The sequence below is a fragment of the Strix aluco genome, chromosome 4 (assembly GCF_031877795.1).
Source record: "Strix aluco isolate bStrAlu1 chromosome 4, bStrAlu1.hap1, whole genome shotgun sequence".
NCBI lineage: Eukaryota > Metazoa > Chordata > Aves > Strigiformes > Strigidae > Strix > Strix aluco.
The window spans coordinates 82,487,080-82,502,391 of NC_133934.1; the positions used below are offsets into that span (position 1 = coordinate 82,487,080).

The window sequence follows — 15,312 nt, forward strand, 5'->3', positions numbered from 1 at the left end:
TCACTGTGTAAAAAATTGTTTTAAGGCTGACAGGTGTAGTACTATTAATTCTGACTGAAAGTTACAGAAATAATTGCAATTCATACATACAGGAGTATTTGAAATGCTTTTAAACAAGTTCAGCTCCTTGATGACTTAATTTTGCTCATCTCCCATTTCATTATAATGGAAATGGATAAAATATTGCAGGGCTTGGGAGTTCTTTGCATATGAGTGGTCATGTTTTCAGCTTCTCACTTTAAGTACAATTAGAGTTATCAGAAGCATCAACCTGAACATCCTACCTGTCTTTGTTTTAATTGTACAGGACAAAAAAAAATTATTCAAGAGTAAAACCATTGATTTCATGCTTAAATGGTTACAGAGCAAATTGTAGAATGCCTGTCTAAGCGTTCTGTGTTCTCCTTCCTGGAAATAAAAATGAAAAATATTGTATAACTAGGGAAAGTTACACTGGCTAGGGACCATTTCAGGTTAGTTCCAGAGGAAAGAGGAATATACTGCATTTCCTTTCTTTGAGAAGCACATCATCATCTTATCTTGAAAAACCATGACCTTGTGTTACATCACCTCAAGCTATAGGCATGAAGTGTTATACCAGAGTCAAGTGATTGCTGTGTTTGACGTAACACTTGTTCAGCTGTAATGGTTTGAGAATAGTGTTTTGTTCTCCTTTCTTTAACTTGTGGTGTTCCTTTTACTAGGACTTGGTGGTATCTTCCAGTTTCCTTTCTTGAATCCTAGCATTTTCAGAGTCCTTTACCTGCAGACTTGTCTGCAAAGATTCCATTAATTACTACACGTTAGTTTGTTTTGGCTAGTAACTTTAGATGGAGACCATTTTCCTCAGTCTTCAGATGCGAGAAAGTTAACTCTTTTGGGTATCTCCCTCTCACTAGTGTTGGTTTTATATTGGAAGTGAATTACTGATAGATGAGAGCACATCTGTCATATCAATGAATGATGTTTTTTCTGTATACATCAAGGTTTGGACAGTTCATCTCTTCCACTTTACCTACATTTGCAGTCTGTGAGAAGTTTGTAGTCATGGAAATAAACAATGAAGAAAAGCTTGACAGTGGTAAGTGATGGCTTAGAAGCAGCAGAAGAGAAATACTTTGTGATCTGTGCTTAAATACTTAAAGTGTAGAAATAGTGTCATTAGCAATATTGTAATTTTGTGATGACCTGCCTGCCCATTAGTTTGGTACTTCAGTTTTCAGTATTGGGTGCAAAGCAGTGCAAAACCCATGTACTCTCCTTTTGGTTTCTTTCATTTAACATTGCATGGTTTTGTTCTGTTTCCTCCACTCACTCCTTCCGATCAGCTGTGCATCTCTGCTTTTTTCTGGGGACGGAAAAAAGACAAAAATGGATTACTAGGTGCGTCTGCCCTCCGGGTGTGGGGGAAGTGAAAGAATTAACTAAGAGAGCCTAGTTATTTTGTTAGGCCAAAAAATAAGTTTTACAGTCCTTCAGGAATGCTTATATTGAATTGTTTTGAGACCATTTCTATCCTTGTTTTCCTAAAGAAAAAAGGCTTATGCAATTGTGGGTTTGATCAGTCTCCCTGAATAGAAATGTTTTAGCCCTGCAGTGGATGTCACTCAAATAACTGGGAGTCCCCAAAGATCCTGTTTCTGCATCTCTTGGGAAAATCCTGGTGCACAGGGACAAGTGAGAGAGAAGTGTTCCTACTTTACAGTTAGCTTTATTGGCCTCGTTTCCTCAAGAACAAGGTTTAGACAGCCTGCACATTCGTCATTATCCCCCTGTGCGTCTCCTGTTCCTTCTGAATACTTTTGCTTATTGTGGTCTCAAAGATCATTAAATTTGAGCTTTTTAGTAAAAAAGAGGGAGTGGATATTGGAGAGAGATACAAAGTGATGTTCTCGCTACAGGCCAGCCATGGATTTTCCCAGGCTAACCACAGCCTTCGGTGCTTTTTGCCTACCTGGGGGACTGAAGAACCTTGGGGAGAAATTTAGGCTGTGGCAGGAATGGAGAAAGAAGCTTTTGAGGGAAAGAACAGGAGATTTTCACATTGCTGGTCTTCACCAATTCTGCTGTATTTCTACTATAGAAGATGCTTTGTGTTTGTGTCTGTGACTTGTGCACAAAACCTTGGCCCAGAAAGTGTCCATTTATCTGTCTTGCACGCGTTGCCTCTGTTGTGATTTTCTGTTTTTTTAAATAATGTAAAAACATGGTCCTTCTTTGACAGCATAAGGTGCAGTAAGAGGGGTTCACAAAAGAGCTGTAAAGCTAGTCCTGAGCTGCATGTATGGGCTTGCTTTGCAGTAAGTGTGTTTTTCAACTGATGATGAATTTGGGGATCTGTTGAAAGAAAAGGAAACCAATATTTTTCCCCGTTTCTTAGATTTGGAGGGAGTTGGGACATAGCAGCTTTTTTTCTTGGGATCCCACCTGCCTCCCCTCCCGATTGCTTAATGCAAAATGTTTATCTAACTAGGTGGGGTTTTGGCGGTTTTTTACCTGTCAGGAGTGACTACCTTAGCTGATTTGGGCCACCTCAGTTTAGATTATTGTCTGAGAGGCTGCAATTCCCTTTTACACATTCTTCAAACTGACCAAACTCTTTGTGGTGATGATGATAACGGGACATCAAGCATTCCTCAGCAGCGTCTGGCAGGCTGCCTGCGCTTTAGCATGGCTTCCTCACAACCTGAGGGGGATCAGGTTGCATTTGCTTACAAATAGCCTTTAAAATATCTGAATTCCAAAAGCCTAATTTTGCTTTTTTTTTTTTTTTAATGTTTAGGAACAGAGGATGATTTTGGAGGACTTGTTTCAGCTAATCTTATTCTACTGCGGAACAGGCTTTTAGATATCCTTCTGAAACTTCTCTATACATCTAAAGAAAAGACAACTGTTAATTTGCAGTAAGTACAAAAAAACTTGAGGAAGAGAAAGGATTTTTTTTTTATTTCAAGGGGGAGAATTACACAGCCCCCATTCAATTCACTAGTTGAATTGTATAATTTTATAGGAACTATTGAACGATTTATGCAGACATCACTGAATTAGCTTTGGATATGCTAGCAGAAATGGAATGCATGATTGAGTTGTACTCTGTCAGTTGTGGTAGCAGGAATGATACTACTAAGCAGATGCTGGTGTAACTAATATTAGTTCTTTCAGCTATTGCATTAGCTGGGTTTTGTTTCAAATCTTTAAAAAAATTTTAAGCCTGTGATTGACAGCACTAGTAGAAACTTATGCTTCAAGTTAGGAACAACAGAAGTAAGTATCAGCAGGAGAGGAAAATACGTAGTAGATTTAGGGGAAGATTGCTTGCTACTTATTGTTGCTTCATAGAAGAAAAATAGCGTGTGTAAAATTGTTGATTTTAAAACTGAGCGACAGAGGGTCACAAGCGAGTAGGATGCAGTGGGAACAAGTGTGGATGTCTGGCCACTTTGATTTTTTTTCAAGTTTTGTTGTCTGAAGGGCCAGTTCTTTAACCCTCTGCTTGCCTCACGTACTTCTTGGTGCTGTTTTCTCATAACTTCATGCGTGGCTATAGAGAAAATGAGATCTGTTGAAAGAGAAAAACTTGCATTTTTAGAGAAGCGGGATAGTCAGCTTCTCATTTGGTTAAGATCAAATGGCTTCAGTAGGGGTTATCGTTAGGATCATTGACCCTAGAATGCCCCTTAGTTCCTTAAAATTGCATGTGAGGGAAGATGATAGTATAGTTTAATGAGGCACTAGAATCATATGGTGAGTTGGAGAAGAGCCTTTGAACACTGTCAAGTTAGGCCTTGACAAAATATAACTTCCAAGCACGTGCCCGGTAGGCTGTACTGAGTCTGCTGGAGGCATTTTGTGGATGTATGGCATATGTGGATTATGTGGTGATTGACTGAGCATTGGTTGATACACAGCCCAAACCTGTTTCAGCTTTTCAGTAATACTGCTTTTAAAAAAAACTAAAAGAACATATTCTTTCAGACATTCCCAAGCAACTCTTTCCTTACTAAAAAAAACCAAATAACCTTTGTTTTTTAATACCATTTTATTCAAAAGGCTTGCGAAAACTCTCTACCTATGTATGGCCTAACAAAAAGCATTTGGAAATTACATTTGTGGACAAATTTTTCCAGTTCAGCATTCCACATTTGCTATGAAAAGCAGCAATTGGAGAAATCTCATGCAATAGAATAGTGCCAGGAGCTGTATTTAGTCTTCCCTTTCTGCTAAACAAACACACTTTATGTGTTCCACTTAACAAGATTTGGTGAGCAACATTTCTTGTTGTGTAGCAAAGAATTCAGTGAACTCTTTCATAGATCTGAATTTTCTCTGGTCTTGAAGATCTCCCCTGTAGAGGAGGACAGTGATTTTTGATATCTGGTAGGAAACTAAATGGTGTAAAACGTGACTGCTCTTTTTTTTTTTTTTTTTTTTTTTTCTTCCCTCTTTAATTAGGGCTTGTGAAGAACTGGTCAAGACACTGGGTTTTGATTGGATTATGATGTTTATGGAGGAACATCTGCATTCCACCACGGTCACAGCAGCCATGCGAATTCTGGTGGTCCTGTTGAGTAATCAGTCCATCCTTCTCAAATTTAAGGAGGGTCTCAGTGGTGGAGGCTGGCTCGATCAGACGGATTCTGTCTTGACCAATAAGATCGGTACTGTGCTAGGTACGGCGTCTCGGCCCCCTCCTCACTCCAGGGTTGCGTGGGAGCACACGGGTGTGCGTGTCCGAGGTGGGGGTTACTGTATGAATGCTGTCTGGCAGATGCATCCTATCTGTTACTGCTGTCTGGGCTGCAATCAGATGCCTCTGCACTTTATTTTTCTTACAACTAACAGTTAGATTTCCTAGGCCAAAGGGAGCAGTTTTGCAAAACTGCCCTTCAGCTGACATTACACAGAGTTCATTGTAGTTCAGTGTTACCTCCTCATCTGCATGAAGCCTGTGTAGCTAATTGGTTTTTTGTTACCATCACGGTAAGGTTAAGTATGTCCCTTGGGCAGGCACATCCGAGCTAGATGCAAAGGTAGCATAGTAGTATCTTATGTACACAGCTATTAAAGATTCAATAAAATTTACTTGTTTGTTTACTCTTTATTAGTTAGAGCATCATGCAGTGTTATACCTGAGCTGCTTTGTCTAGTGAGTTCTGTGCCAATTAGATTTACCTGTTTGGGTTTTTGCTGTCTTGGGAATTTCTGTGTTCACAGCATTGTCTCAGCCTTTCTTTTCCTCTCCCTCTCTTTCCTTCTGCACACACGCACACTTGCACTCTCTCTCTTATTAAAGACTTTCTTTGCAGGATCTTAAAGCCTCATTTATTCAGGTTATCAGACCTTCCGTTACCCTGTGTGAGCTAGAATTCAGTGAATAAGGCTTTAGAGCTCCAGGACCCATTTTGAGCATCTCTAAGCTGCCTGAAATAACTGATATCAATTCTCTGTAGACAGGTGTAGTGGCAATTTCCCATGGACCTGGTTTTTTAGTCAAAATACAATTGCAATTTTCAGATGGATGTCCATTCAGACCCTGATGTAAACCCATTGACACTAAATGGGAGTCTTTCATGAGCTTGAGTAGGCTTTAGATCATGGCAGTGGTATTAATAGTACTTAATTGTTGTTCCTAAAATGACTGTAGAAGGAGCCACCTCTCTGTGTTGGAACAGTATATGATCTGTTTCTGTGCTAAAGATTTTTTGAAATTGGTTCATTATAAGGAAATGATTGTGAAGTCTTGTTGAAGTGATCTTACTTCAGGAAGAGGGCTTTTTCTGAAATGAAAATATAAAGTCCATTTTTTTTCTGCTTTGTCACTTTGAAATCTATCAGAGTACCTTACGCTACCTTGTTATTTTTTGCATAAATAAAACCATCTATTAAGTCTGCCTATTACAGTGGTTTCCCATAACGTATCCCTCAGGATATTCAACTAGGAACATAGGGTGGTTCTTTAGCTTATTAATGAATTAGGAAGGTTAAGGGAAACAGTTTTTCTGAAACCGTATTACATGTGCAAACATTTGTTTTTACATACTATGGCATCTGTTGTTTGGCTAATTCTGATTAAAGTTCTGTGTTTTAAGAAACAATTTTTCAAATTTGAAAACCATTGATATTTTAGGGTATTGACTGTTTTTTCTTCGGTATCCACTTTAAATGTCCAATAACATAAAAATTTTCTTCAGTTACAAAATCTTTCTAAATAAGATTTTCATTTGCAATCACATTTGGAGAATTTTCCTTTTTTTCTTATTATAGTATCACTTTAATTGAATCCAAGCTAGACTGTGACCAAACAGATATTTTTAAACTTGTGCCTCATCAAATGATAGCGGTAGGTTATCTTAATTTTCATACCCTGATTTTTAATAAATTACAACACATTGACTCCAAGACTTCTCCTGAAACCAAATAGGAGCCATTTTTTGTTCCAGATTACTGGTGGAATTCCTGCAACTTTGCAGCAAAGAGTTCATCAATCTGATTCCTGGTAGATGCATAGTCTTTAAAAAGTCAGTTTCTGGTGGAAAGAATGTCTGTATTAGAGCCTCAGAAAAACAACCTGAGCTCTGGCAGTGTCAGAAGAATGGCTCACTGTCTTGTGCTGGTGTGGAGACCGAACTGTCTTCCTGCCTCTTTCCTCACTTGAAAATAAGCTCTTCTTCTGTCCCAGTGTATTTTACTTTTTTATTAGGAAAATCAAATACCTAGGTAGAAGCAGCATCACAAAAGGTGAGTTTTGTGCCTCTGCCAGCACTTAAGATAAAATAAGAGCATTTAATGCTTCATACCAACTGATTAATCAGTAACAAAGCAGCTGAAACAAGATGCCCCTGAGACATCTTTGGAAACAGATTAGCCACCCATTGACTTAAATGTTAAATGGGCCATGGGATTGCTGCTTGGTAGTATAAATCTGTAACTGAGATTAAGGTGATACTTCCCTCTCAGCCAGCGAAGTATCTTTTCTCAGAAGCTTGGGTGTTTTAAAAGTCTGAAATTGTGGTCAAGGTCAGAAAATGGATCTCTGTGTGTATGCAGTAGCATTAGGCAGTCTGTATGGAGCAGTGTCATCTGTGTAGTGCTGGAAGGCAATTGTTTCCTTTTTTTTAATTGATTGAAAGAATAAGACCTCTGAAGCAAAATTGCGTAATATGTGTGTGATTGTCTGTATGCACACATTCATTTTTTACAGAGTTAATTTCTGAGGAGGTACCCTCTTGAGTTCACTACTTGAGGAAGAGTGAGCTTCACAGGCATCTCCCTATTAACATGGTTGGCTTTTTATATTTTTTTTTCACCTTAGGGTTCAATGTTGGCAGGAGCGCTGGTGGCAGATCAACGGTCCGGGAGATTAACCGGGATGCTTGTCACTTCCCAGGCTTTCCCGTTCTGCAGTCCCTTCTCCCGAAGCACACTAACGTACCTGCACTCTATTTCCTCCTCATGGCCCTTTTCCTGCAGCAGCCAGTCACTGAACTGCCTGAAAACCTGCAGGTCAGTGCGCCTGTCAGCAGCAGCCAATGTAATCAGGGTTGCCAGGTAGGGATTATCTAGTAAAACGTAAATGTAATTCTGTCTGTCATGAAAGAAAATAATGGATTAACCAGGCCCCCTCCTTCTTCTCTGCAGCTGACTCACAGTCATGATGTGGTGTTTAGTGCTGAGGTGTTTGGGGTGGGAGGACGTGGAAGCCAGCCTGTTACAGCAGAGCTGTCGCTGGTGCCTTTCTGGTCTGATTAGGGGTCAAATGAGAAGCAGATCCCTGGTTTGAGCTGGCATGGCATAGGCATTGAAGGGGGCACAATTTTTTTGCTTGCTTTCTTTGTTGGTGGTTTTTTTGTTTTGGGTTTTGTTTGTTTTTTAAGAGTTGTGCTGTGTGAGAGTTCACTAGGTTACAGACAAAACAAGGTAGCTTTTATTTCAGAAAGTCTCTGTGGTTTTGTAGGGAGGCATCTCAGTTGTTTGTGGAAAACGTTTATTGTTCTTATTCTGAACAGGTTGATTTTGGACTTGTTTTAATGTATGTAAATGAGTAGATACTACATGGTCTAAAATGGGGTCCTAGGAAGCCTTAATATAGTGCTTTGTGGAGAAAATCCACACTCCAGATAGCCAAGGTGCCTGCTTAGAATGGATGCAGTGCTAACATTTATTTACAAGTGGAAACTGGAAAGTAAAAAGGTATTCTGCCCGTCTGTTTTCTCCAGAGGAACGCTTGACAGCATATTCAGCATTGTGCTACAGTGAAGTAGAGTCATGTAGCTCACCTCTAGTTTACAGTGTTGAAGTACAACACTGTTAAATTGAAACTAAATTCAACTACTTAAAATATTTAGCAGTGGCACTCTTAATGCTAGAGGTGGGCACTTTGTCCTTTTTTATTTTCTAATTGATTTAATTGTTTGGACTTGCTGGAAGATACAACTTGGTTTGTTTGTTTTGGATTTTGTTTGTTTGTTTGCTGTTTTCTGTGGGATACCATGTGGGTTTTACAGCTAGATGTGAGTGAAGTAAACTGAGGTGACTGCAGCACTTGCACTGACAGGTCTCTTCTTGTTTCAAAACGCTTAAATACTTTGAGGTGAGAGTTGCAGGTGCCTTAGCCCGTGGTTACAATGAATTTTCTTCAGTGACACATGACCTTCATGTGAAGCTTTTGGGGATAAAGTTTGGAGGACGTGAAACAATTCATTTTTTAAGATACTGCCAAATGAGCCTTATTGTAGGTATAATAAAAATCAGTATCAAATTGCACAGGAGAAAGGGATGATTTAATGTCTTCTTTCTTCTCTTTCACCTCTTACAGTTTGATTTAGACTCTATTTGGACATTCATATTTGGAGTTCCTGCCTCCTGTGGCACCGTTACCTCTTCAATCCACAGCGTCTGCACAGAAGCTGCCTTCTTGCTATTGGGAATGCTGAGGAGCATGCTGAATTCCGTAAGCATAAAAAATTTTGCTCGTATTTGAATATACAGAATTGTTCAAGTTTGCCATGTGGTCAAAAGCCAAATTAGAAAAGTTGAGGTTTTGTTAGTGTCACGACAAAGCCACGTGAGTGAGGCTCATAATACTCTGGTGAAAATCATCATTGTCAGTGGGTTATTCTATATTACTTTATTTTTCAGTATCTGTAGAAATATTAGTAGCCACAAAATTAGTGCTGCCTTTTTCACAAAAAGGCTGGGCTTTGTGTTTTGCTGCGATTAAAACAAAACAGGAAAGCAGAAGGATAAAATGCCCTTGGCAGAGATTATTGAATTTCTTTCCTGATTAACGTCATGAGGGAATGTTTGAGATTCTATATCCCATCTGCTCAGAGCTATGTGAGTTGCAGATTTCGTGCATGAACCTTCCACATGCAGAGAAGGCCCCTGACTATTAATAGCCACATGCTGGAAGAAACAAATTTGCTGCCAGAAAAATGTGTCGTCTTCTCATCTTTGAATCTAATGTCAAGAGTAGTGAAAGTTGGTTTCTCAGTGGGAAAATTTTGTATTTCCTTGGAGCAGAGTGTGTTATCTGCTGAAAATTATCTCATGAAGTGTTTGAAAAGCAGCACCTGTTCGGTTGTCGCCTGTTTGGTTGTCATGTGTTTGTGATACGCTCTGAGAGGCATTGCTTGCATGTCTCTCCCGTGTTAACATGTCCAGAAGTGTCTTCTGGAAGTGTGTGCTGGTTATGTGTTCGTGACCTGTTGTCCCGTGTTCTGTCTCTTACTGGTGACCTGTTCTGTCCTGTGTTTGGTCCTCACCTGTTTGGCCACGTTTGTGACATACTCAGAGACATGTGCTGTCTCTTGCCCTGCCATTTTGTGCTGTGTCATCAGGTGTATGTTCAGATGTGCCATCACATTTTGGGTTGACATAAGTCAGGTTGTGTTTACCAACGTGATCTGAATCATTACGTGTTAGGAGACATGTTTTGTCTTACGGTCAGTCTCCTGTACGTGACGTGTTCGAACACATGCTCAGGCCTACGTTGCTGTCATGTGTTAGGCCGCCATCTGTTATTGCTGTGGGTTTATCACACGTTCAGTCATGTGTCTGGTTACATTTCATCAGGTGTTTGCAACTTGTTCCCACCTGTTTTATCATGACATGTCCTGTTGTAATGTTTGTCATGTTCAGCCAAGTGTTTCTCATGCATTTATGATATGGTGACACGCTGCTGTGTGTTCAGTCACATGTTTGTGATGACTTAGACACATGTTCTCTCACCACGTGTTCTGTTGTACCCTGTTGGAGGCACATGGTTTGAACATGTGGTTTATGTGTTTGTTAGGAGTTGGTGGCTTGTTCAATTGTCACACGTTCTGGAGGCAAGATTAGCCATGTGTGTTTGGTCAGGTGTATGTGACATGCTCAGACACATGTTCTGTCACATGTCAGGTTTGTCACATGTTGGTGATGCCCTCAAACATATTTTCTGTCACCTGTTTGATCAGATATTAAGTCACGTGTTCAGACACTGCATCTTCAGTCACGTGTTCTAGACATGTCTTTGGTCATGCGTTCTGACAAGTGCTCCAACACATATTTGACATATTGTGGATGTGTTTTTCACACTTGGTCATGTGCTTAGCCACATTTCAGTCACTTATTTCTGCTCTGCTTGAACAAGTGCCTCTCCAAGTGATTGATTGCATTTGGCCCCACTTTGATCACGTGTCATGACCACGTGTTTCATTGCAAGTTTGACAGTGTGTTTGACTGCATAGTTGACCCTACAGCTCCTCTTCCTGCAGCTTCTCTCTGAAATGAGCATTCTTCAATTAATGCCATCTGTGCTAACGTGCTGTTTGTTTTTCAACCCAGCCTTGGCAGTCGGAGGAAGAAGGCTCTTGGCTTCGAGAATATCCAGTCACCTTGATGCAGTTCTTTCGATATTTGTATCACAATGTGCCAGACCTTGTTTCCTTGTGGATGAGTCCGGAGTTCCTGTGTGCGCTGGCAGCAACAGTATTTCCTTTCAACATACGACCTTACTCTGAGATGGTAGGAAATCCAACTAGTTAGCTGTTTTGTTTTTCTCCTGAATGTTGCTTTTGAGGATTTATCAGTTGATAGAGTCATACAAAGATAAAGGTCTACTTGCCCTGTGGAAAGAGGTCATTGTAAAGGCTGGGCTGGACATTGCGTGCTTGGGTTTTGGAACTGAGAGAAGTGCATGTTCAGCTGAAGGGCAGTTGCAGTGCAGTGACATCTGAAACTGCGTTTTAGGGGGAATGTACACGGTTCATTTTCTACTGGACTGTTATTTTCAATCATATGAACAATGTTAGCTCAGGTTTACAAAAGCAGAAGAGATTGAGTCAGCCTATGCTTTCAGTCCTCTGCTCTGGAGGATGTGATAAAATCTAAAACTTCTTTTTCCTCCCACTTCCCATTTCTTCTTTTGTGGCTTAACCACAAAACAGTGTTTTTGTATTACCTGGAACTACTGAGTTCAATCCAGGAGAGGGTGTGAATTCAACTTTGCTTGCATTGCTGCCTGAAGTATTCTTTGAGCTTAGTGTCACTTACAAATGATACTATTTCTAGAATATGAATGGAATGGAATGGAAACAAACAGTTATTGTTAGCCAACAACTAAAAGTAATTTTACCAAGAACATGGAAGGATAGTTAGGTTACAGGTTGGCAAATGCTAGAACTAGAGAGTACTTCAGGAAATACTTACTGGTGGCATGCTATCTTTCTGTTGTCAATAAAAGTGGAAGATCATTTTTAAAGGTGAGTGCTAATGAGTCTCTCATCAAGACAGTTTATTTTGAAGTTAAACTTGCACTTGAAGTAGATTCTAGGAGCTGTCTCTCAAAAAAAGTGCCACTTATAAACTGGTAATGCTGATTTAGCATTCACATGTATAGAGGTTTTAGAGGAGCCTTGTGTCTCTGAGCAGGTTTTACTTTAGCTACGAGGTCCCTTGAAACTCTGTGTAGCTGCCTGACAACTTGAGCACTTCGCTGTTTGAAGGCTGTCTTGACTCAAAGTGGTTTACTTCCTCCAGCATTTCCCTCTGCCCGAACGTGTAGAACTAATCAATCCCTTGTGAAATAGATGAATAACAGCCAGGTTCCCACAACAAAACACTATAACCCAGCTGGGGAGCTCTCTGGAAGAAAAGGATCTGGGGGTTCTAATCGACAAGCAGCTGAACATGAGCTGGCAGTGTGCCCAGGTGGCCAAGAAAGCCAACAGCATCCTGGCTTGTATTAGAATTAGTGTGACCAGCAGAAGTAGGGAGGTGATAGTCCCCCTGTGCTCTGCACTGGTGAGGCCACACCTGGAGTATTGTGTCCAGTTTTGGGCACCTCAATACAAGAGAGATCTCAAGGTGCTGGAGCGAGGGCAGAGGAGGGCAACGAAGCTGGGGAAGGGCCTGGAGAATAAATCCTGTGAGGAGAGATTGAGGGAGCTGGGACTGTTTAGTGTGAGGAGGAGAAGGCTGAGGGGAGACCTCATCACTCTCTACAGCTCCCTGAAAGGACATTGTAGAGAGGTTGGTGCTGGTCCCTTCTCACAGGTGATTAGTGACAGAACAAGAGGGAATGGCTTTAAACTGCAACAGGGGAGGTTCAGACTGGACATTAGGGAAAAGTGTTTCCCAGAAAGAGTGCTCAGAGAGTGGAATAGGCTGCCCAGGGAGGGGGTGGAGTCACCATCCCTGGATGTGTTTAAGGGTCGTTTGGATGAGATGTTGGGGGATGTGGTGTAGGGGAGAACTTTGTAGAGTCGGGCTGATGGTTGGACTCGATGATCCCAAGGGTCTTTTCCAACCTGAGTGATTCAGTGAAATTCAGCCTTGAGAGAAAATTCTTAACTGATTTTTCAGCCTTTCTGAGATTGCCATTAAAACCAGAAAGAGTAGACATTTGGGCTTCTATTAATTTCTTGGGAAAATTCCTACTGAAACAGACCAAATGTTCAAAACATTTGGTTACTTCACATGTAAGCTGGTGATGCGATAAGCCTGTTGAGGGAAATCATATTGTCTCCTCTTGCATTTGGAGGAGGGCGTTACATAAAAACAGTCAGTCTTTTGGATTTGACAGCTTTCATTACTGTTTGTGTGTTTGTTACAGTCCTCTTTAAGAGCTAGCCCCTCAAAAGGTTCTTGTTCATCAGAAACAGGAAAGCTGTAGAGACTTTTTTTTTTTTTAGAGAATTTGGGAAACGGGCTTACCCATAACTGCGTTCTGATGAAGGTATCATATATTAAAAAAAGAAAAGGCTCCATTCCTTTTTGTTTCCTGTCATGTAAGCTTGATAGCCTTTTTTAGTTGCTTCTGTCTTGATTTTAACTGCTTTAGTTAATAAACTTTTCAAAACTTTTCTTTTTTGCAATGAGAAAATTTATTTTTGCAAAGTGTCTAGAAATTGCGCAAGTATTTCCACGTTGGTAAGCGAATGTGAAATGTGATCTCTAGTTCACGTAACTCATGCCAGTCTTCACTGATCATTGTTTGCCTTGGGAATCTGCAACTAGAATTTGGATGTTTCTCCTGCTCTGTATTAGGGAACTGATCCTGAACATAATAATATTGTAAAAAGTCTCCTTAAGAAGCAAAATGTGAATAGCCTTAGAAAGACAAGTGAAGAATAGAGTAGTGAAAAGACTACTGTTAATTTGCTGATCTCTAGAGTTTTAACACGCTGTTTTTCACAGGTCACTGATCTTGACGATGAAGTTGGGTCCCCAGCTGAAGAGTTTAAAGCCTTTGCAGCTGATTCTGGCATGAACAGGAGCCAATCAGAATACTGCAATGTTGGCACCAAGACATACCTAACCAACCATCCTGCCAAGAAGTTTGTGTTTGACTTCATGCGTGTGCTGATAATTGATAATTTATGTCTCACACCAGCCAGCAAACAGACTCCTCTGGTAGATCTTCTGCTAGAGGTACAGTTTGTTTGGGTTTTTTGGTGGCTTGTTTTTATTATTTGAACTTATTGTGACACTTTATTCCCTAAAATGTTTTCCTCTACTTACCTTTCAAGGTAAGTGATTACCTTTCAGGAGTGATGACTACTGTGATTCAGCAGAATGCTGTAAATTGTCATGAAATAAGAGGGGGGTGGGGAAGGAACACTAGTGTCTTATTAAATAGCAGTTTGCTCACTTTTCTTTAACAGCTTGGAAAAATCTAGGAAAACAATGCAGAGGGTTTATCTCAGCCTCTCTTTTTGAATGTTTTCTGGACTTCTCCTCCCTGCACCCCCCAGCATTTTTGTGTACTGGTGACCATCTCGGGTGCTTGAGCTGACAGTCTGTGTGCTGGTTACCTGGCTGGCTTCTTGCTGTGCTCTGTCCTCCCCTCCACACTACAGCCCTACTACCACTTCTGTTCGTGGGCTCCTTAACTTTCATTTGACCAGTCGAATGGCTGTCTTAGTTGCTGAGCACACCGTGTCAATGTTTATTTCTATTTTGTCCTCACTTTAGAGCAGCCATAATCTTGTTTTGTCATTTTAGCCAGTACCTCCTTTTGTCTGGAAACACAGGTAGTGGATCACAACACCAGATGTTCAGCACTGCAGCATGAGAAGTTGTAGCTTTCTTTAAGTTTTTGTGGAATAGGATTCATTTGTTAAACACCTGTCAGATCATGACAGCTGTACTGGCTTTGTTGAAAATATAAAATCTCTGCAAATCCCTGCAGAAATATTAAGGTTTCTGTTTTATTCATATTAGATAAAAAGAAGTGGCAGGACATATGGAGCCATATGCTATAAAAATTCACAAAAAACTGTGTTATCTTCCTGTAAATTATCTTTTAAAGTTCGTGATACCTGCAGAAAACGTCCTTCTGTCAATGGTGAGGCAGGGAATGAGGAGTTGTTACTGTTTTAACTGCCCACACCTTCTTCAGACTGTATTTTGAAATGTTCGGTTTATGTCAATTCACATTCTCTCTTGACCTATTTGTTACCTCATTTATGTGTGGCTGAGTCTCTCTGATTTTTTTTTTTTTTTGATAGCTGCAGTTTTGGACTATGCTTGTGTAATTCCTAACAATTTTCCTGGGGCAGCAGGGCATCTTCTGCTGTGACAAAGCAAAAAATGAGTTGTCAGGAGACGCAATTATACGCAAACATCAGGAAGTGTATTTGAGGCTACGTTCAATTCGTTGCAGTTTCTTTAATCTGTTGCTTTAATCTGGTTGTTTTAATGTGTTAACATTCTCCAATGTTACTGGCCCCTTCACATAAACAGAGAACTGGGTTTGTACACACTGCTAAACTGTTACGGGGCAAGACAAAGCAGGTTGACTTAATGCTGTATTGCTTTCTAGGGCTG

General features: G+C 40.4%; 1 protein-coding gene across 8 annotated transcripts in view; it reads left to right on the forward strand.

The window, feature by feature from the left end:
- Window positions 1-15,312, forward strand: part of WDFY3 (WD repeat and FYVE domain containing 3) — a 187,167-nt gene that overhangs the window by 131,797 nt on the left and 40,058 nt on the right. For 7 of the 8 annotated variants that reach the window (XR_012623209.1, XM_074823816.1, XM_074823815.1 and 4 more), the window contains 7 exons: window positions 987-1,081; window positions 2,783-2,903; window positions 4,453-4,670; window positions 7,313-7,548; window positions 8,816-8,950; window positions 10,828-11,007; window positions 13,681-13,914. Coding sequence is in view for 7 of the 8 variants with exons in the window: in XM_074823816.1 (XP_074679917.1) it covers window positions 987-1,081; window positions 2,783-2,903; window positions 4,453-4,670; window positions 7,313-7,548; window positions 8,816-8,950; window positions 10,828-11,007; window positions 13,681-13,914 (1,219 nt within the window). In the remaining variant the exon portion in view is untranslated. The remainder of the gene's footprint in view (window positions 1-986; window positions 1,082-2,782; window positions 2,904-4,452; window positions 4,671-7,312; window positions 7,549-8,815; window positions 8,951-10,827; window positions 11,008-13,680; window positions 13,915-15,312) is intronic. The other variant, XM_074823818.1, reaches the window with a different exon arrangement.